The sequence below is a fragment of the Gobius niger genome (genome assembly GCF_951799975.1).
Source record: "Gobius niger genome assembly, chromosome: 20".
Lineage (NCBI taxonomy): Eukaryota > Metazoa > Chordata > Actinopteri > Gobiiformes > Gobiidae > Gobius > Gobius niger.
The window spans coordinates 27,657,064-27,679,735 of NC_136871.1; the positions used below are offsets into that span (position 1 = coordinate 27,657,064).

Consider the following 22,672-nt stretch of genomic DNA (forward strand, 5'->3'; position numbering starts at 1 on the left):
AATGGAAAAAAAACAAAACAAAAAACGGAATCTGTGTTTTTAGAAGCATGTTTTGTGGCATTAACTACAGTCTATTATCGATACTTTAGCCCAAGTGAGGAAAATTCCTGGACTGTAAATTACGAATTGTTTATTTACAGAAAACACTTCTCCCCATGGCCACCGGGGGGCACTAATGCATTTTTCGAGAGCGATGTGACTACGAATCTGCCGATGCAACTACCTGCTTCATTGACTGAATGTGGTCTTTTTATTCCGAAGATACAGCAACCTATGGCAGCTAAAAGAAAATCATTGCAATTTTACTACGTGTATATGGTTTAGACGTCTAAAAACAGCTGGTTATTGCATCACGGCTCACCATCCCCCCGACAGTGACCGACCAGGAAAAAGGTAGCATGTTGCTAATGCTAGCTATTGTATTTAATATTATAGGTGTGCCATTTCTGTGGACGATTAAGATTTATTTGGTTAACTTAAATCGTGGTTAATGTGTTGTTTCTTGTGTCTATTGGAATGTCAAGTATTTAGATATGTAAATGTTATCTTTATGGCTGACTAGCTCAATGACAACCCCACATGCCTGCTTAACCTGATCCCTGACCATTTTGTCTTTTTTTATATTTATATTTTTGTGTCTTTTTTAGCCTGTGATCTCTATGGCTGAACCAGAGTTGCTGCTTGATTCTAACATCAGGCTCTGGGTGGTGCTGCCCATTGTCTTCATCACATTTCTGGTCGGAGTCATTCGGCATTATGTCTCGATTCTCCTTCAAAGTGACAAGAAGCTCACACTGGAGCAAGTGTCTGACAGGTTTGTGTCAAAGGTTTAGGTGGGCAACATAATAAGAATAAGAAAAATAATTATCTATATTTCTGTGTGTCTTTCCCAAATTCAGCCAGGTACTAATCCGCAGCAGAATTCTAAGAGAAAATGGAAAATACATCCCTAAACAGGTATATTATTATATACAAATGCTGTGGTGTCCTAACAGTGATCAAATAAATAGAAATTGTTTTTGAATTTTTTTTTTTTTTTTTTTTTTACAGTCGTTTTTGATGAGAAAGTTCTATTTCAATAATCAAGAAGATGGATTCTTTAAAAAGACTAAAAGAAAAGTTGTTCCACCATCTCCCATGACGGGTAACCTGTGCTCTGTTCTGTGCATATTATGATTTTTTTTGTGTATTTGTGCGACTTGTAATATATATATATATATATATATATATTATATTTTATATTAAATAGCCTGATGTTTAATGTCCTTCAGATCCCAGTATGTTGACTGATATGATGAAAGGAAACGTGACCAATGTACTTCCCATGATTCTCATTGGAGGATGGATAAATTGGACCTTTTCTGGATTTGTAACGAGTAAGTGTCTTGTTACTGATCAACACTGAGTTTAAATGCAAAGTTCAGTTGTTTAATTGTGTTTATTTCCTGACAGCAAAGGTCCCCTTCCCCCTGACACTGCGCTTTAAGCCAATGCTGCAACAGGGAATAGAGTTGCTCTCTTTGGATGCTTCCTGGTAACTTATTAATATTACATGTACAACATCAGACATCGCTTTTGAGTGACTCCTTAACCTAAATATTTTTTTGTGTTCAAAGGGTAAGCTCTGCATCATGGTACTTCCTTAATGTTTTTGGACTAAGAAGCATGTACTCTTTAATCCTTGGACAAGACAATGGTATGTATAAGTGGAGCTGTTTTATTTCAACAATGCAATAACTAAGCTATTACAACTAGAGGTCGACCGATATGGGTCTTTCTAAGGCTGATGCCGATCTGGGGGGATTTGTATTGACCAATTTATTCCAAAATTATTATAGTAAAAGTATAAAATATAGAAAATACGATCCGAGGTGAACAAACCTGTGACCGATTTTCACTGTGATGTTTCTCAGCTCCCCTGAGGTCTCAGACATGGGCCATCTTAAAGCTCTGACTGCGCTTTTTCCAATGCAAAAAACGGGAAGTCTTTATCACTTTCGGTTGGGAGACTGGTATGAATACCTCTTGAACCCACTGTACTTCCAGGTCACAAATAGAATAGCCCTGCACAAATGCCTCCTCAACTTTTTAGCATCAGTCTGTGTATCTGCTGGTCCCGCTCCGGTCAGCGCATGTGTCCACTGAAGTTTCAAAAGTTCAGCCACAGAATGCAAGATGCAGAACGTATTGAAGAAAGAAGGAAAAACACCGTCTCCTGGTGGTTTTTGGGGGCGACAGTGGCGCAGATGCTAGAGCGGGTCGTATCATGATCGGAAGGTCGGGGGTTCGAATTCCGGCTCCTGCAGGTGCAGACTGTCGTTGTGTCCTTGGGCATGACACTTCACCCAATGCCTATGTGTGAGTGGTTGGTGGTGGTCGGAGGGACCGTTGGCGCAGATGTGAGCAGCCTCGCTTCTGTCAGCCTACCCCAGGGGAAACACCATCAGCATGGAGTGAATGAACCCCCTCCCTTTCATGTGTGAAGCACTTTGGGTGTGACTTGTGTCATATAACAAGCGCTATACAAATAACATTCCCTTCCCCCCTTTTATCGGCCGATATTGTAAAATACCCAAATATCAGCCCAATATATCGGTCGACTACTAATTACAACTTATTGGCTGGTCAGGGGACTGAAGATGTGTGGATGCTGCGAAAGGGGACATGAAAGTAGTTTTTGTGAGGGTGCAAACTGAGATTGGTTGCTAAAGTAAAGTGCTGAAGACAAAAACAAAATATTTGGTTAACAAATTTATTATTTTTATTTCAACAGGTGCTGACCAGTCAAGGATCATGCAGGAACAAATGAGCGGTGCAGCAATGGCCATGCCTGCAGATACAAATAAAGCATTCAAGGTAAGAAGTAGTAAAATGTTATTTATTAGTTAATGCTCCATGTCCCCTACTGGTATTAAAGCAATAATGAAAAAATATAGTTGTAAAATAAGGAAAGTTATTTGCATTCACACATTCTCTCTGTAATGTGTGAATTTAAGTCACTGTAACTAAGACTGTGTGTGTTTTCTGACTGCTCCACTAAACAGTGCTCCTCTACCTGGGGATCTCTAGATGATTTAGGGGGTCACCGTATCAAATGAGAGAAATAGCTCCTAGGTTGCTAGCACCCGTAGTTGTTCTACTGGGGGGGTCATGTCTGAAAATGTTGAGAACCACTGCCTTGAATATAATTCTTGTCATATTTACTTACCACACTCATTAAATAAATATCTTTGGTTGTTAATTTCCAGGCTGAGTGGGAGGCACTGGAGCTGACAGACCACCAGTGGGCACTGGAGAGTGTCGAGGATGACCTCATGAGCCGTGAGCTGGACTTCAATGACATGTTCAGCAAAGAGTTACCCACCGGCATCTTCTAAACATCTGAAGCCTTCAGTTCTCTTTGTTGCAGAGATTTGCTTTTGGTAAAAACAGAAATGGGCCTGAACTCCCAACGTTATGCAAAGTTTACATTCCTTTGATTAGTCCACGCCCATTTCACATGAGACTTTTCATTCCTTTTATATTTTTCATTGATTAAAAACACTGGTTTTACGGTAGTGCCCCATAATGTACTGCTTTATCTTAAAGACTAGGCAGCTCTTTGTGGGCTTTTGCTTATTAATATGCATTAATATTAGTTTGCAGTTGCAACAGAATGTGAAGTGATCTAGCGCTTCTGTTTTCCTATTGTTACAAGCCATTTGTCATTCTATATTACAATCTTGGATACAATAAAAGACAACCATATTTAACAAGACTGCATTTTTTGCTAATTTAAAATGACTAAAGCGTTTATGTGAAACTTCACTGTAGATTGGGCTTTGTAAAAAAAAAAAAATGTAGTTTTTTTTTTTTTTAAATGTGACTTTCTTTTTTTTTGATTGCATAGAAACATTTTTAAGATTTTTTTTATTCTATCAATAAAACCATGTAACTGGAAATACTCACACATTTCAGCGTTCATATGTGACTATGGACTATGCAAATTAAGTGTTTTCTTTCTACTTATGTGTGTAAATGCTTTGTGGTGATCTATATCCTCTACCTTCGAGCCACCCTTTTTAACTATTTCCTTATGGCAAATGGTAAATGGTCTCAACTTAGTGCTTCGCCACCTACATTAGGCACTCAAAGCGCTTTGCAGCAAGGATCCACTCACCCATTCACACTCTTTCATATACCGGTGTACGCAGACACTGGAGGCAAGGAGGGTGAAGTGAGGGTGAAGTGTCTTGCCCCAGGACACAACTACAATGTGCCCCTTCAGGAGGCGGGATTCGAACCCCCGACCTTGCGATCATGAGACAACCCGAGACAACCCGCTCTACCATCTCCTCATACCCAGTTCCTACCAGGACCCTTTCCAAGGATCCAAAGGAATAAAATGAGAACCGTTGCCACAGCATTTACAAATTCTAAATATTCTATCATTTGAAGGGTGAAAAGCCCTCAATATATAATAGCACCCACAGCTGGAAAAAGTCATGCAATGGAAATCAACTGCAGCGATGGCGTTCAAACCAATCCCATGAGAAAGCTGTTATTTGCAGGTTTGATCTCCTTCCTGACACCATTATCTTTCCAGTAACGCGAATCACAGGAGTGTAGTTCAAGTTTAATTTGTGTACTAAGATGTATCACCACTAGATGTCGTGCAACCCCCTTTTTAATCTACGGGTTATTGCATAGACTTCACTGTAATAATAGGGCAGGGTCAGGGCAGCACGCGCAACAGTACACCAGTGTGCGTCAGTTTGGAGTCGTCGCAAAAGTTCCTTTAGACTAGACTTGAACATGTAAATATTGACTGCACTAGAGCATGTAAATATTGTGAATTGCAACTCCTCCTCACCACTCTACCGTAGTGCTGCGGTGCGCGTCTCCGCCACAGAGCTCGGCGTGTCGTCTATTTCCTGTGCGCGCTCCCGGCACCGGCACATTCGCTGCACGATGGCCGAGGGAGGCGGACCTGAGGCGGGCAGCGCCGCTGAGTCTGACACGGAGCCGGTGGCCGCTCAAATCCCGACGCCTTCAACTGAAAACCAAAAACAATCTATCGGATCACTAATAAAGACGACCCTGAGGAAAGGCGACGAGTGGTACGTGAGATCAAAGGCTAACGTCCAGCTCAGTGTTTCAAATTAGCATTAGCCGCACAGCTAAGTAGTATCAAACAGGAAATGCTAGCGTGCTAACTGTAGCTTTACATTGGCATCGGGGGATGTTGTGCTACTGATAGTTGGCAAGCTAATGTATCAGTGGATAGCAGGCTAGTCGCTGTGCAGTTTACTTTCGTTTCTGGTGTAAAGGGATCGCTTGTTGTTTTAACTGAACCGATACTCATCTCAACGTCTGAGCCAGACGTTACACTCAACTGTTAACCTGGTTCCGTTGAAGTTCCACTGTTTTATATGCAGTATTTGCGAGGCCTTCTTCATTATGACAAGTTAGCTGGCACAGACTGGTTGATACTTGATTGATAGAACAGGCCCAGTGGGATCCTGAAAGTCAAACCGGTTTCTTACAAACCCGTGAACTTCAGTGGAAACGGACACGCTCGGAATAACGTTACTTTCACTTGGAACTAGCTGAATAGCATGTTGATTGTCAAGTCACCGGGGTTGGCTGACATAACTGCTAGTCTCACAAATCGCAAACTAAGCCCTGTCATTGTGAAAGCAAAGGCAGTTTACAGTCTCCCAAAGCTGTCCGTGTTGCAAAGTAAGTGCAGATGGGCCTTTTTGACGTGAGTTTAGATCACGAGATGAAGGGAAGAGTTAGCAAGTCAACAATAACATTAGCTTGTGCTGCAGCGACCTCTCCCTAACTCCTCTAAATAATAGATACACGGGCTTATGTTTTGCGCTAACTTACTGATCACATTGCTGTACAGTTGTTTTTCCTTAATTACACGAATGTAACGTGTGTCATTCTTTGAAACAAAGCTCATTAACTAAATAAGACTCTCTTTGGGATCGGATTAAGTTGGGCTAGTTTGCTGTAACTATATATGGGATTTGTTTTGGAAACTAGTGTTGGCTGTGGAGGTTTCTCTGTCCTTTGCATTTCGAAGTAAAGTGTGAACAAAGGGGAAAGTGTATCTATGTAATTTCTGTTTTATAATTGTTTCTTTAGGTATCTTATTGACAGCCGGTGGTTCAAGCAGTGGAAGAAATATGTGGGCTTTGACAGCTGGGATATGTACAATGTTGGAGATAAGAGCCTCTACCCGGGACCTATTGATAACTCTGGGTTATTCTCTGGTAAGACATTGAACAGTTTAACACAGTAAAGTCATGTTGGAATTGAATTAAGCTGTTACTAAGTCCAAACCTAAAACCACTTTATTTCAGACCAGAATACTCAGGCCCTGAAGGAGCACCTTATAGATGAGCTAGACTATGTGCTTGTTCCCACTGATGCCTGGAACAAACTGGTCAACTGGTACGGCTGCCTCGAGGGCCAGACACCGATTGTTAGAAAGGTAACGCAACAAAACTTTATCTTGGCTAAAATAAAGTGATATCACTGACTCATTTATTCTTCTCTGTGGTCAGGTCGTTGAACACGGCATGTTTGTCAAGCATTGCAAAGTGGAAGTGTATCTGCTGGAATTAAATTTGTGTGAAAATGACAATATGGACAATGTAGTTACACGTCATTTCAGTAAAGCTGATACTATTGGTGAGCATGAAACTGTATGTATGCATTTCATAAAAGGCATTAGAGAAATAAACATTCTAACGTGACTTGTTGTTCGCAGACACTATAGAGAAGGAGATGAGGACGCTGTTTAATATCCCTTCAGAGAAGGAGACGCGGCTGTGGAACAAATACATGAGTAACACGTACGAGCAGCTGAACAAGCCTGACAGCACTGTACAGGATGCTGGGCTCTTCCAGGGGCAGGTGAGCCGCCTGAACCATGGCGACTGTGTGAGCTTCAAGATATTATGGGATTTTTGTTCTGTCTCACGTTAAAATCATTGTTAAATTTTCACAGTTTATTCAAATGTTGCATAATTATTACATCAGTGTACTCTCACACAACCCTGACTAGTGTAGTACTACTCACGACTACTGTAGTTTGACCTTTTTGCAAATATTACATGTCTCAACAAAAAGACTTTTCATGGCAAAATATATTGGACCACATTGAATTTATTTTCATGAGTCAACTTCAACTTGAGTTCACGTGTACTTTTTAAAATTATGATTACCTTTTCAGGTTCTTGTAATTGAGCGCAAGAATGAAGATGGAACATGGCCAAGACAAGCATCACATCCCAAGTACTTAGCTTTTAAAATACATTTTCTGTTTACATAACTGTTAAATTGGGGATCAGCCAAGAAAAAAAAGTAAAAACCTGAACCATAAAGGATAAACTTAATGCTTGTTTTTTTTTGTTTTTTGTTTAAATTACCAGATCAAGTACATCTGCATCCAGGAATTTCACTACCTCTCCAAAGCTCTCCTCCAACTCTTCTGCCAGCATCTCCTCCACAGTAACCAATGGAGACAGCAGCTGTAGCACTGGATACACCCTCAACAATAGCGCCTCCTCTGGCAACAGGCAGGACTTTTATTACCATTATTACCTTAGGATTTATTGCCCTGTGTGTGTGGAGTAAGCAAAATCTCATAAGTGCACCGCTTTTTTTTCAACAGAATGGGAGGTTACAGTTCTTATAGCTCCTCTTATAACTACAGGGAGTCCCAGTCCCAGCCGGGGCTCTGTGGGCTCAGTAATCTGGGTAATACGTGCTTTATGAACTCAGCACTGCAGGTAAATATGAAAAAGATAAAGTACCCAGGGCTTATAACCTTGTTCCTTGGGTAGACTTGGGATTATATGTACACTATGTATATGTACAACTATATTTTAAAGTTCTGTCTTTCCTTTTTTACCTGTTTTTTTTTAGTGCCTGAGTAACGCCTCCCCACTCACAGATTACTTCCTGAATGACCAGTACGAGGCTGAGATTAACCGGGAGAACCCCCTTGGAATGAGGGGCGAGATTGCAGAGGCTTATGCTGATTTAGTAAAGCAGATGTGGCTTAGTCGGAGCAGTTATGTCGCCCCACGCACCTTCAAAGTAAGTCGTTATTAAGTACAGCAGTTAAGGACTCATTTGTTCGTGTTTTACTATTTTAACATATATCATAATTATATCATTTGCATGTGTCGCTCCAGACGCAGGTTGGCCGATTTGCCCCCCAGTTTTCAGGTTACCAGCAGCAGGACTCCCAGGAGCTGCTGGCGTTTCTTCTGGATGGGCTGCATGAAGATCTAAACCGAGTCAAGAAGAAGCCCTACCTGGCCCTGAGAGACGCAGAGGGACGCCCCGATGAGGTCTGAAATGATATTCAAATATGTTCATGTCAGTGCTTTCCTCTTGTTCTCAGCAATGTGTAAACATCGTTCATTCAGCATTTTCTGTTGTTTGTTTTAAATCTGGATCAATACTTGTGTCAACTCTCAAAGTAAGTTAACACAAGATGGCAGCAAAAAGCATAAAAAACAAAATTTGTCAGGGTGTTGCGACAAGGTCAAGAAACCCAGTGTGTATAATCTTTTAACATTTCCTCCTGTTTTACCCAAATCTAAAAACTTCTTGACTGTAGAGTTTACAGCCTACAGGCCAGTGTAATGCCTGATTTGAAAGTTAAGACCCATCATATATCTAAAACTTTTTTGTTGCTTTTATGGCATGTTTATGTTTCGCTTTTGTCACTTTTTTGTTACGCTTGTGTCAATTTTTTGCTACGTTTCTGTTATTTGTTGTTGCTTTTTGTTGCTTTTTTGTTTGGTTAAGAGGTTAAATCTTTGTTCAAACGTTTACTCTAAATCAGGGGTGTCAAACATACGGCCCTGCCCTGTAGGCAATTCCAGAGTGTGTAAAAAAATAATAAAAAAAATAAGTCTCTCTAGCCCATTCCTGAGCAGACTTATGATTTTTTTTAAAGAATAACCAGAATGCTCATTCTAGCCACTAGGGGGCATTACATGTAAAAAAAAAAAAAAAAAAGGAAAGAGTTCCACACGTGTCCGGCAGAGGGCACTCACATAATAAGGGCTCAGGATGTGAACAATACATTAGGTGTGTTTAAGATGAGCTAGGCGGGCTAAGGCGCTCCAGGCACCTTGCTCTCGCGGGAGCATCAGGCCGCGTGTGCCTGCAGCCGCCTGCAGCCGCCTGCAGCCGCCTGCAGCCGCCTGCAGCCGCCTGCAGCCGCCTGCAGCCGCCTGCAGCCGCCTGCAGCCGCCTGCAGCCGCCTGCAGCGCCGGAGTCCGCCTATTATATAGCCACGTGATAAATGGTCTGGTCTGCCCCAGGGCGACTGTGGCTTCAATAACAGCTTACCACCACCGAGTGTGAAGTGAATGAATAATGACGACTATGTAGCACTTTGAGGAACTTGTGACACAGGCTTGTGAAGTGCAATACAAGTGTAAGCCATTGTTATTAATGAAGCTACAGTTAAGTTGGGGCTTTGACCAAATCACAGCTTATTGTTATTCATTAATTGGAAAAAAAAATCTCAATTATATGCGGCCCCGCGACCCGCCGTGGGAGCTGAATTTCAGCCTGCAACCCAAAATTAGTTTGGCACCCCGGCTCTAAATAGTTTTTTAAAGTTGTCGTGTGTGTGGTTTCTAAAATTCATTTCTCCTCTAACAGATTGTCGCTAAGGAAGCCTGGACAAACCACCGGTTGCGGAACGACTCCATTATTGTAGATATTTTCCACGGGTTGTTTAAGTCCACTCTAGTGTGTCCCGAGTGCTCCAAGGTGTCAGTTACCTTTGACCCCTTCTGCTACCTCACGCTGCCTCTGCCAATGAAGAAGGACCGCACCATGGAGATCTTCCTGGTTCGGTCTGACCCCCAGTCCAAGCCCACGCAGGTGAGTCCAAACCTCAAATGCTTAATAGTTCTGGACAATCATTGCATTTAATGGTCTGGATGGTGTTAAACTGTGCAGCTCTTCTTTGAACTAACCAAATGACTATAATTCTTTATTTCAGTTCCGCGTGATAGTCCCCAAGCTGGGAACAGTGGCAGACCTGTGCAGCGCCTTGTCCAAACTCTGTGGTATCCTTCCTGAAAATGTGAGGAGTGTCATTTTGTTACAGTTGAGCTTTGTCACAGTTGACCATTGCGTCATCATTTCCTGTCTTCGCAGATGGTGGTGGCGGACGTTTACAATCATAGGTTCCATAAAATTTACAGACGGGACGATGGTCTCAACCAAATAATGGAGAAAGATGACATCTTTGTGTAAGTAATACTGAAGGTTGGAATGAAAAAGGATGAATTGGGCTCATGGAATCTTCTTTGTTTGGGGTAAATCATGGTGTCTCTTCCAGGTATGAGGTGCTGGAGGAGGACAGCGAGAGGATGAACCTGCCTGTGTACTTCAGAGAGCGTCACTCCAAGCAGTCGGGCGGCTCTTCCAGCACCATGCTGTTCGGACAGCCTCTGCTCCTCACTGTGCCCCGGCAGAACCTCAGCGCAGACGCCCTCTATGAAAAGATCTTGGACAGGATCGGGTTGGTGCACACACAATTAGTTTACCTCTTAACCCCCGTCGACCCCCACAGTCTGAACCAAGCACATTTTCTCCAGTTTGGCTAAATCTAAAAGCTTCTTTGAAAAACAGGCGACATAATAGCGACAAAAATAAGACGAAAGCGAGGATGACAACACAACAAAAAAGTGACCAAAAAATAAAGTAAAGTGACTAAAATGTTATGAAAAAGTGACTAAAATGTGATGAAAAAGTGACTAAAATGAGATGAAAAAGTGACTAAAATGAGATGAAAAAGTGACAAAAATGGGATGAAAAAGTGACTAAAATGAGATGAAAAAGTGACTAAAATGTGATGAAAAAGTGACTAAAATGAGATGAAAAAGTGACTAAAATGGGATGAAAAAGTGACAAAAATGGGATGAAAAAGTGACAAAAATGGGATGAAAAAGTGACAAAAATGGGATGAAAAAGTGACTAAATGGGATGAAAAAGTGACTAAATGGGATGAAAAAGTGACTAAATGGGATGAAAAAGTGACAAAAAATGGGACTAAAATGGGATGATGAAAAAGTGACTAAATGGGACGAAAAAGAAAAGTCAAAGTGACTACAGCACAACAAACACGCAAGGAAAAAGATCAGTTTTGTTGGTCTGAGCTTTCAAATGAGGCGTTACACTGACCTATAGGCCTTAAGTTCCAGTTATATCTGGCTGATATCTACCTTTTAGATTTGGGTAAAGCTGACCTGGAGAAAATGCACTCGGTAAAAAGATTAAAGGCATTTCCCTTTTCAATCGTACCAACCTGTTTACAAAATAGTAAATTCATTGCAATTAATACTTGGGATTTTATTCTATATTGTATATTTGAGACTTTTGTATGACAAAACCCGTAATATCTGCGTGTTATTGATGATGTATTGTTGAACGTGTCTTGCAGGCGGTATGTGAAGCCTGTGCAGTGTCCCAGTGAGAGCAGAGCCTCAGCCTCAGCCTCAGCCACAGTGTCCAGCTGCAGTGAGGCGGCGGAGTCGTCCTCGTCCGCCGCGAACCCCGGTCTGAGCTCTCCCGTCTCGGACGGAGCCTCCTGCAGTGCCAGCGCCAGCTCCACCTCCACCAACGGCAGCAGCCACTCGGCCCCTGGCCCCGAGACCAACGGCATTTGTGACGGTGAGGGGTTCACAATATATCGCAAAAAAATATGATAATATTAGGTGATGCAATATCCGTATCGCATGACACCATTATGAACCGCGACATCACTAAAGCCGTCATCTGACTGAGATTTACACATTTTCTGTAAACTGCAAAAACAAACAGAACTTAAAATTTTGTAAAAAGAATAATATTATTGCAGTATCACACCGCTGTATCGCATATTACAAGTTACTTCAATATTGTGCAGCAAGTTGTGCAGTTACATTATCTTGCATTTTTACATCATTATATAGTATAGCAAGACAAGAGTTCATCATTTTTACTTTTTCATAGAATCTCTCTTTATTGAAACAGCTGCGCAGCAAAAGGAGGAAGGGTGGCTTTGAGTGAGAATCTGCAGATTTTGTCATTACAAACAAGCTCCTTCTGAAGAACCTACTAAACATGAATTTCCTGAATAAATTAGCCCTATGCCCCCATACACAGGATTATAGACCAGACATTTGGAAAAATATCGGCTACGGCCAATAACAATCCCCAAAAATCTGCAGGTAAATTGTCACAGTGATGCTGAACAAAGTGACCCTGAAAGTTGTGAAAAGTGCTCATAAACTCATCCCTGTGAAGAACTGATGCATTACTAATGTGGAAGAAAAGTTGGGAATTACTTTAACTATAGAGTCTTTAAGTTCATTACCCAACCCTAGTCTACGGATATATATTTTTTTTATGTCGTACTTCAATTTTGTTAAGTAAAAGATCCTGCAGCTCTACTGTCTGTTAACATCTTCTCCGTCACCTTTTCTTGGTCCCAGGTGAGGAGGAGGCCATGGACCACCAGCAGAGCCCAGAGCCGGAGACCTGGGAGTCTGGAGAGGGGGAGGAGGAGGAAGCGTCCGACCTGGAGAACGGGACGAAATCAGACAAACCGAACTCTTCACCAGCCAAACTCTTCACGTTCAGTGTCGTCAACTCGTACGGGACCGCCAACATCAGCCCGCTGCCCTGTGACGGGAACATCCTCAAGCTCAACCGTAAGTCTGAGAGCTGCAGAAAGGCTTTTTCCCATAGATGGAAGGAAATACAACCCAAAAAACCTGGATAAAAACTAACCTTGAGGTGTCCTCCTTTCTCACTCCACTCTCGACAATCTGTTCAGAATATTTCACACTTATTTTCTCATTTGTATTCTCTCGCAGCACATTCCACGGTGGCAATAGACTGGGACACTGAATCTAAAAAGCAGTGCTACGATGAGCAGGAAGCTGAGGTCAGAGACGAATCCTCCTGGTCATGGTTTGTTTTGGTGACGACAGAGCACGCTAAAGCTTGATCACTGTGTAAATATTTGCTCACAGGCCTATGAGAAGCACGAGAGCATGCTCCAGCCACAGAAGAAGAAGGCCACCGTGGCACTCAAGGAATGCATCGAGCTCTTCACCACTATGGAGACGCTGGGGGAACACGACCCTTGGTAATTGAAAAATAAATTGTTCAGAAGAAGCACATGTCCAAGTGATTGTTTTAAGCACAACTTCAACGGGTCTAAATATGTGGGAAATCTAGGTATTGTCCCACGTGTAAGAAGCACCAACAGGCCACAAAGAAGTTTGACCTGTGGTCGCTGCCCCGGCTCCTTGTGGTTCATCTGAAGCGCTTCTCCTATAACCGCTGCTGGAGGGACAAGCTGGACACTGTGGTGGACTTTCCCATCAGGTGAGGACATGTCAAAACTTTGCTATGGGGAAAAAAGGAAAAAAGTAGTTTAATAAACATTATTTCTAAATTTCTTTACAAATAATGACAATGCTTATGTCTTTTTTCCTACCACTTTTCAAAAATTATTGTCCAAAGCATAAAAGTGATAGTCTATAAGTTTAAATGTTTTACAAATTCAAATAAACGATGAACTGACCTGTTGGGTCCAATCAGGAGGAGGAAGCTTTCTCTCGTCATTTTGCAATCTTACTATCTTTAAATGTTTTTCTAAAAAGTAAATTTATTGCCTGCTTTCTATATCGACTGTACAATATATTTTGCGTGACGATGCAATACCGATACTTTTGATTCTGTTATCGATACTATTGATGCCGTCATGCATATAAATGACTGACATCATGCATATTAATGAGGGAGCAGTGCTCCAGTTTTCAGTCCATAGAGGCCAAGAGTGATCAAGAATTGAGTCAGAACAGTAGGGGGCAGCACTTGGACCAAACACTGTCACACACAATACTTTTAATGATAGTTTTGATCATTATAAATAATATAGACTTGGAATTAAATACTCACTGAAAATGGGTCTACTGAGCTGTCAGTGACTAAGTCAGGGATCATTTATTCACTTTTTATTTAAGAAAAAGGGGTACAATTCATGAAAGCAAATGTAAATGAGGTCCAAAGGTTCCCACCTCTACTTTCCCCACATTCTTTTCTTTTTAATGGCGGTTGCAAAACTATAGAAATATTAGATACAGAATTTGGTTGGGTCGAGTTGCAGTAATATACCAAATCTGGTTATAAATTTAGAATTCAAAAAAATAAATGTTGGGGTGTTACAAAAATTATCAGAAATTTTACTTGAAATGTGTAATTTGACTTTAAAAGGTACAATAGATTTAAATGAGGAAATAAGCTAAAGGATTCCTCAACTGAAAGTGTAATGTTCGTTCCTTTTATCCCCCACATCTGTAATCACGAGCAGCAGTTTAGAATAAAAACTAACACAGACTGCTGTTTGCATGTGAACGTCACACTTTAGAGGAACTTGGCCTCCTGAAAGCAGAAGTGGACCAAAAATAACATTGTTTTGATGATCCCTGACATGAGGAATTAGCCTCTTGATTCAGGAAGTGAATATTTATACTGAACGTAATTAATGCTCTTTCCTCTCTCAGGGATTTGAACATGTCGGAGTTTGTCTGTGACCCTAAAGCTGGACCCTACATTTATGACCTCATCGCGGTCTCCAACCACTATGGCGGCATGGGAGGGGGGCATTGTAAGTCACACCAATGTTTATTTTTTTTCTAATTAGCAACCAACTTTTTCAGATGCTAAGAAGCCATAATGAAAATCCCATATTTCCCTCTGGGTTTTGTTCATTCTCTTTGTTCTAACTCGTGTTGATGCCTGGTGTATGGTTCTCTCAAACAGACACGGCGTACGGCAAGAATAAAATGGATGGAAAGTGGTATTACTTTGATGACAGCAGCGTTTCTTCTGCCACAGAGGACCAGATTGTGGTGAGATTTGACTCTTCAATAAACAACACTGTTAACTAGAACCCTGATCATAACTTTTGACAGTTAATAGAATAACCATATTGAGAAAACTTAACAGGGCTCGAAATTATCTTTTTTTCTTGGTAGCGCTTGTGCTCCTAACTCTGAAATTTAGGAACACAAGCTAATAAAAAAACACTTTAAACGCTCTTTAAAACGATGGACAACGGATTTTTTTTACTGGTGGGACAGCGTCTTCGATGATCACATCATGCCATCAGCGGCGCACTCTTGTGCCGAATTTGCTTTGGGTTCAGAGCGGCCAAAAAATGTTTAAGTCCACTTCATTCTCTTCAGATGCTGCATCATTCAGTCCAGCTGACAGGTTGAAGTTTTTTTTAAGGTAGCACGAGAAGGTTTTCCTTTAAGGTGGACCGGAGCATGTAAGCTTTGCTGCACTGCAATGAGGAAGACATTTCACTAAAGCGCTATGGGGGACAAATGTTACACCATAACCAATACTAAAAACACATTTCTCTTTAGTCCATGTCAATTTTATTTATAAAGCACATTTAAAAATAACCATAGTCGACCAAAGTGCTGTACAAAAACAGTAACAATATGTACAATAAAGACAATAAAACTTTATTATTTATTATAGTATTCCTCAGAGTACAATATGCACACATTAGTTATCATCTCAGTTAACTCAGTTAACTCTTTGTTTTGGTTACTGCTGGAGTTGCTTCCCGTTCCTGAGCCAAAATAGCATTGCCTACTTTACCTAGAATGGGGAATGGAGGGAATTTGTGCACTAATTATTAAGCTTTGTCACTTAAAAACACACAACTTACTTACTGTATACTACACTTGGCTGTAAGTTGAACCACATCAAAGTTATCATGTTCAACTGGGCACAAAAGGTTTCTACAACTCCCCATGAGCATCAAATGACATGGCCTTTCCTGTGTTTTGTAACGCTATTCCCATCCCTTCTCTCTGCAGACAAAAGCGGCCTACGTGCTCTTCTATCAGCGTAGAGACGAGGAAGACTCGCCCAAACCGCAGCCCTCCGCATCGCTAGGGGGCGCCTCTGCGGAATCAACGGACGACAACATGGACACAAACTAATTTAACCGCTCCTGAAAGTCGGGGACGCGTTCGCACTGATAATATAACGGCAAATAGACACTTGTACGCACTCTCTAAAGCTACTATAGTGACGTCAATGGACATGATAGACTTTGCATTATTAAATCCACCTTTCCCATATTTGGTTTGGTCTCATTTTGCTGGCGCTTTTGCAAGAGTGACCCAAAAGACTTTTGTATTGCAATAGTGGGTTTGCTGATTTCAACTTTCAAGTTTAATAAGTCTTTTCTGGTGGTGTGTCCAGAAAGCAATGTGTTTTTCTTTTGTTTCGTTTTGTTTTGACACAATTTACTGCAGTTAGAAAGATCATCTGTGAAATGTGGGTTCCCAAAAATCATGGCAACAGCTACGTAGCATTTCTTTTTTTTTTTTTTCTTGGAATAATGATTTGTCTCTTAAAAAGAAATCCGTATGATTGTGAACTTTTTTTTTTTTCCATTTTTCTTTTTATTGACACAACTTCGAACACTTAGAAGAAAATAATGTCCAGTGGAGAAATTCTTCCAAACGATAGAATAAAAATAAATAATGATAGAAATGGCATAGGAATCCTCATTACTTTCTGGACACACTTAAATAAAATATCTATATTCACAAGTGCATAGTCATTTAGATATTAAAAAAAAAAGCCAAATGTTACTACCAAAGCTATCCACAATATTTATGAACAGACCATTAGCATTAATGCCTAGATTAGCCCATAATAACGATGTAAATATGTGATGTTTTCGATACATCACATACTCTGCCCAAGGGGTAAAAAAAAACCTTGTCCTTAGTCGACTTTGACAGCCCGAATGGAATTTTCAGGGTCGTTTCAGTCCCGAGCTTCTTCCTTATTGTGTGTGCTCGGTTTCTACATTGGATATCCTCACCATGACTTGACTTGTTCATTTAACTTATATTTATAGCACGGGGGTGTCTCTAGGACTCTAAACTTGGAGACGAAAAGACCCTTTTATTTTTGTTTTTCTTTTGTATAATTAAATACGCGGCCTTTGATTCCTGCAAAGAGAAAGGAGGCACTTTTGAAAAATTGCTTCAAAGATCTATATATAATTTTTAATGCTTCTGGTGCATACAGTATAATAGATAATAGTCGTATGGGTTGGCCTTAAAGGGTTAAGACGTACATTACCAGATCATTTTATTGTGTTTTTTTTAAACGCACCTATTTTGCTGCCTGATCGAGACCTCTAGGTTGAAATTGCAATGGCTTGTTCTTATAGTCTTGTACATTACCACAGCTCTGTATTGAAATGGCTATGTTGTTTGATATCTTAAAAGCACACTGGGTGAAAATCGAAATAAACTAGAATTAAAGTGGTGCTTCACTCCTGGGCGTTGGTCGTATTTAGGTGACGGCATGATAACAGTGCACTGTTCCCAATGATAGGCCCGTGTTCATATTGTCGGGGGCCGGGGCCAGAGAAATGGTTATTAAGTTTAAACATGGGTTGGTTATAATGTAATTATTACCCAGGTCAGACAACATCTCGTGACCACAACAAAGTCCTCAGTTTGGTCGTGCAAAGAAGTTACAAAAGTCAGGGTGTATCTGTTGCCTCTTCTCAACAATAACAACTTGGCAAAGTAGCAACTTAAAAAGTTATCTTCTGAAAACTTAAGTCCGTTATGTTAATAATTGGAAATTACAAACAAATTTGATAAACATAAATCACTCAACAAATGTTATCTTCACACAAAAATGGCTTCTACAAAAATATACATTGACAAAACCAATGTATATTTTTTTGTTCATTAGAGGATTGGGCCCTTTGTAACGCCTCGAGCCACAAGAGCAGCCTCGCATAGGGTGACCAGAAGTCCCCGTTTACCTGGGACTGCCCCAGTTTTGAGCCCTCTGTCCCACGTCCCCCGGATTTCTCCAAAACCATGATTTTGACCCAGTTTTAGCAAAGGTTTGGTCATTGGTGTCTTTTCACTTCTTTTTTTTTTTTTCTTGTGTGCTTCAAACCAAAAGTTTCTATGGTCACCCCATTAATCGTAAAAATGTAACATTAATTGACCAAACAGTTTTTGAGGAATTACACGTCTCAATTTGGCTCGCCCCACCAATTCCCTTTGTGTCAGTTTGTAATGTGGATAATCCGGTCACCCTATAGCTTTGTATTGGGTTAAAAAAAAGAATGGGGACGACTTCTCACAGGTTGGCATGGACGCAAAATGGTTCATAAATTGGTTATAATGCTCAGACTGATTTATTATTTTCTTTTTTTACACATCACATAAAAATAATCTGTAGTAATAATAACCCTTTGTTCATTGAAGGATAATTTTCCACAGTTTAGTCATAATGAGTCTGCAAAACACTTGAAATGAGAGACGTGGACTTGTGTTGATTTACTGACGGTGACACTTTCCAGAGGTGGATTTGTGCGCTGAGTTGAACAGAGTGAATAGACTTCTGCTCGGGCGCTGTTCCTGGGCCTCAGGTGTAACTGACCTAGTCCTGTACTTCCTTCTAGACGTCTTGGTTGGGTAATTCTGTGAAACTAATACTGTAATGCTCAGAGTGAATGAATCATAGTGAAGAAAGAGGAGCAGCCACAAGGAAATGTCAACACATTTCACTCCAGAGTCGGTTGTGCAATCTTTCTTTCGCAACGTCAGCCACTCAAGGGTGTAAAGGTTGAGCACCTTGAGACCTTTGATCTGAAATTTGAAGAACGCAATAATGTTTAAACACAATATTTGAATTACAACAATAAATAATTGCTTATACAGCATTTTTTTTTAAAGAAAAACCTTGGTTTAAGCCATACCTCCATCATTTTCAATATTAAAGCTGCATTATGCAACTTTTGAAATATATTTTTATCAACCTTTTTTTAAAAAGTATATATTTTATCTTGTAGTTGCCCATTGGCTGAATGAGTGGTCAGCATGGGGCCTTTACTTTCCATCACAGTGGTCTCTAGAAACAATTGATCCAGACGCCATGCTGACCACTCATACAACTGCTGGGTCACTACAAGGTCAAATATGCACAAATATCAACTTTTTTATTTTTCGCAAAAACATATTTAAAACAGTGGTCTCAACTGGTGCAGCATGACCGACCATCACCCTAAAATGACTTGCCATGACCGGAGTAGAACTACAGATGATTGCTGATTTTCACATTGAATAACTTTGTGAAAGATGGCAGACTAAGTAGATATCCACGGGGTTAAAGTGCATATGACAGATTTGAATGCTTTTGAAAATATGACTTATTTAGATGGATAACATCAGTTACAAGTTCATCAGTTGCTTAATTATCATTTGATTTCAGCGAAGCAGCAGTTTTAATGAAGAAATGTTGGGCAGAGAAGTTGAATTTGAATTTTAAAGCTGCTGACAGGAAGTGACATAGATAAAGGTAAAGTTCCATAACGGTTTTCCCATTGACTTAACATGGTTGGCACGGCAACAGTATAAAAATGTTTGCCTTCATTCTGTTGCTGTCCAAAGAAGTGAAACTGTAAACATCACAAACAATGGCCAAACTAAAGAATGTTGGGTACAATCTTAGCAAAATCTTGTATATCATTGTGTTAACTATGTTTTTGCAAAAATTGTGTCCAATGTGTCATAACTATGCACTTTAAGTGGAGACAACTTGGTCATCCTGAAACAACACGTCCATGGGTCAGAAAACTCTTCAACAGTGCGATTTCCAGTCATTAGATTATTGTGCGTCATAGTTTTGTCTCAGCTGTCACGGCTCGTGTGCCCACATAGTTTATGTCTCTAAAGCTCATTAAAGTGTGAACGGCTTACACCCATGTCACCCATGTAGACCTAATCCAGGGGTGCCCAAAGTGGAGGGCCAACAATTGTGTTGGCCCTCCAGAGAGCTACCTACTTTTGTGCATTCATTCTCAATGGTGGTAAATATGGATGCAGTAAATTGGGGGCATTGTTTCACTCCTTTCGCAAAGTTAAGGAAACACTGTTGTGGTGTCTTGGTGTTCATCAATCACAGAGCGCTGTAGCATCAACTTCCCCAGTTTTCCTACTTTCATTGCAAAGGTTGTTGATATCAACAAAGGTCTTTCAAAATGGCATTTTCTTTGAGTTAACAAATGAATGAGGTAAAGCCACTATAGGTCCTGTAGACAGGTGTTACATTTTGTACTATACTGCTACAATAGTTGATTTTGTTCAACTAAAACTAGGATTTTGCCATAGTTAATTTGTTTTAATGTAGCATGTTATTTGCATAGATAGACTCAAATGCACATGTATACCAAAAAATAAAATAACTGTTATTATTTGCAGTTATATGTATTTCACGCTTGACATTGCCGTGTTTGGCCCGTGACCCACAGACACTTTTTCATTTTGGCCCTCGGAGACAAAAAGGTTTGGGCACCCCTGACCTAATCCCACCCATAATTCACGCAAGGGCTCATGGGGTTTAGGAATAAGGTAGATAGAGGCTATAGCAGAAATTCCAGTATTCCAATATCTGAAGTCACTCTCCCTGGGAAAGGTTGACCCACCAGAACTACTGGATTTAGGATTAGGTTTCCCCCAAGCAAATATTAAAAGAGAGTCGTTTATTAACTATTAAAAAAAATCTTTATTGATCATGATTATACACGTATATAACCACCACTACTGTGCTCTCCATGTCATCTTTGAATGTGCAAACTCCTGCCTTTTACAGTGTATCAGACGCCCCCCTCACAAGTGGCTTCAGAGGACATCTTCATGGAGTAAAACCACAGGACACAAACCCACTGACAACACTGAGAGCACAGGTGGTTTGGACAGATATTTGCTAGCGTGCCTGGTTGAGTAGCTTCTTAATGTCCCCCTCGAGATCACTGGTCAGGAATCTGCGGCTGTAGCGCTTAAAGGGGACCCCGTCCGGACCGATCAGGAACTTCTCGAAGTTCCAGGCGATGTCGTTCCTGCACACGGGGCTCCAGATGATACACTTGGGGTCGTTCATGAGGGAGGCGGGGTCGTCGCTGGGCGCAGGAAGATTCGCTCTCAGGTAAGCGAACAGAGGGTGCGCGTCTTTGCCGTTCACGTCGACCTTCTCCAAGAGCTGGAACTTGGGCTCGAAACCATTCCCTGGACGGACGTATTTCAAGGACAGGAGGATTTCTTCATTTTTGCAGTTCTCCTATAAAAAGATGATGATGTTAAGGGAACGTTTTAGTGTGGAGTTTTGCACGTTCTCCCGTCATTTGGAGAAAGCCAAGTTGGCCCTCATTCTCTTAAGTAGAGATTTCATTGGTTTATTGCTACACACTCGCCTAAGATCTTTCAATTAGTTAAGATGTAATACATTTATCTTTTTTTCTACTCACTCCAAAGCTTTTGCAACTTTCCTTAGGTGGGTGTATCCTGGATACAGAGATAAACATTTACTCTCGACTTCTTTTGGAAAGGGGAAGCTGGAGAGAACTCTTATGTCTTGGAGGAAATGCACTCTTTGAGTCTATGTCATTTATTTACTTTCACTTTATCAAATCGATTCCTGTGTGCAGTGAAGATAACGGAGTAACCTTTTTATCAAGGTTGAGCAAACTCAAACCCAGCCCATTCCTACACAGCAGACTTCCTGCTTCCTCATAGAAAGTTTCAACATGTCCCGTAAATACCATGATTGCACTTGACATTATTGAGGCAGCCTACACCCAGCTCTCCTGGCTTTACAGGTTTAATATGAAGTTTTATTGTCATGGACAGACTTTTACAAGCTTACTCAATGAATGGTGGTTAGTTATTGTGAAATCACTGTGCAATGACCTGTGTCCAATGTCATTTATCAGAATATCAGAATCAGAATTCAGAAGAATTTGCAACCAAAAAGTATATTGGATAGTGAACAAGAGGCAAAATAATGTAGGCTACATATTCTGACTGCTCATTTGGACAATCTAATTCCTACAAATATTTACATATAATAGCCTACTTTTAATACTCATTTTCCTGAAACACTCAAAACATAAAAAGAGGAACCCAACAAGCACGATGTATCAACCACTGTTGCTACTGATAAAATAATGTGGAAACTGTAAAGATACAATGGTATATCTTGAACTGTTGGTGCCACTACCTACACAACTCTAGTCTAGATGAAAATGTGCTTTAGAATAAAAGTGGGACAAGACGGACTCACCTGATGGCCGAACTGGTTGCAGGGGACACCCAGGATAACGAGGCCCTTGGCGGAGTACCGCTCATGGAGCTCGTTCATCTGGGTGTAATCCCTGGTGGTCGTCCCTCAGAGAGACGCCACATTCTCAATTAGGACAACTTTGCCCTTAAGCGACGAGAAATTCAGCGTCTCCCCCGACAGGAGATTGGCAGAAATGTTGTAAAATTCTGAAGTCATTTTGGGGATAAGGTTGATCGTACTGAAAAAGGTCCTTCTGTTCCTGCTGCTGCTTCTTCTCCAGAGACACCACAAAACACAACCTGACACTGAAGACAGCCGAGGCAGCCGCAGCAGCCAAGATCAGACCGAAGATCAGCAACACGTCAAGATGGTAAAGTGCCCGCCCTGAGAAATGGGAGGAGCGAAGGACAACGAACAAATCTAAACTGTTTTATGTTGGAAGTGGGCTGTGGCAGTT

At 40.9% G+C, this 22,672-nt stretch overlaps 3 protein-coding genes across 3 annotated transcripts; 2 read left to right on the forward strand and 1 right to left on the reverse strand.

Moving 5' to 3' along the window:
- The first annotated feature begins 176 nt into the window (after positions 1–176).
- emc3 (ER membrane protein complex subunit 3) lies at positions 177–3,739 on the forward strand. Its single transcript, XM_079579018.1, has 9 exons — positions 177–393; positions 648–814; positions 900–957; positions 1,051–1,144; positions 1,272–1,376; positions 1,453–1,534; positions 1,617–1,696; positions 2,774–2,856; positions 3,249–3,739. The coding sequence occupies exons 2-9, from the start codon at positions 660–662 to the stop codon at positions 3,375–3,377; spliced, it is 786 nt and encodes a 261-aa protein (XP_079435144.1). The 5' UTR covers positions 177–393; positions 648–659; the 3' UTR covers positions 3,378–3,739.
- A 1,187-nt stretch (positions 3,740–4,926) lies between these two features.
- Positions 4,927–16,385, forward strand: usp4 (ubiquitin specific peptidase 4 (proto-oncogene)). Its single transcript, XM_079578885.1, has 22 exons — positions 4,927–5,099; positions 6,136–6,263; positions 6,354–6,484; positions 6,558–6,684; positions 6,764–6,909; positions 7,229–7,290; positions 7,428–7,619; positions 7,670–7,787; positions 7,924–8,097; positions 8,196–8,354; positions 9,685–9,909; positions 10,031–10,114; positions 10,189–10,283; positions 10,373–10,555; positions 11,477–11,706; positions 12,510–12,728; positions 12,894–12,964; positions 13,053–13,168; positions 13,261–13,410; positions 14,592–14,695; positions 14,851–14,939; positions 15,924–16,385. Exons 1-22 carry the CDS (start codon positions 4,951–4,953, stop codon positions 16,047–16,049), a joined length of 3,078 nt encoding a protein of 1,025 aa, XP_079435011.1. The 5' UTR covers positions 4,927–4,950; the 3' UTR covers positions 16,050–16,385.
- A 4,258-nt stretch (positions 16,386–20,643) lies between these two features.
- LOC306979764 (glutathione peroxidase 1-like) lies at positions 20,644–22,502 on the reverse strand. The gene is made up of 2 exons (XM_079578882.1): positions 22,216–22,502; positions 20,644–21,213 (listed from the first exon to the last, which is right to left on the reverse strand). Exons 1-2 carry the CDS (start codon positions 22,429–22,431, stop codon positions 20,863–20,865), a joined length of 567 nt encoding a protein of 188 aa, XP_079435008.1. The 5' UTR covers positions 22,432–22,502; the 3' UTR covers positions 20,644–20,862.
- Positions 22,503–22,672: the final 170 nt, after the last annotated feature.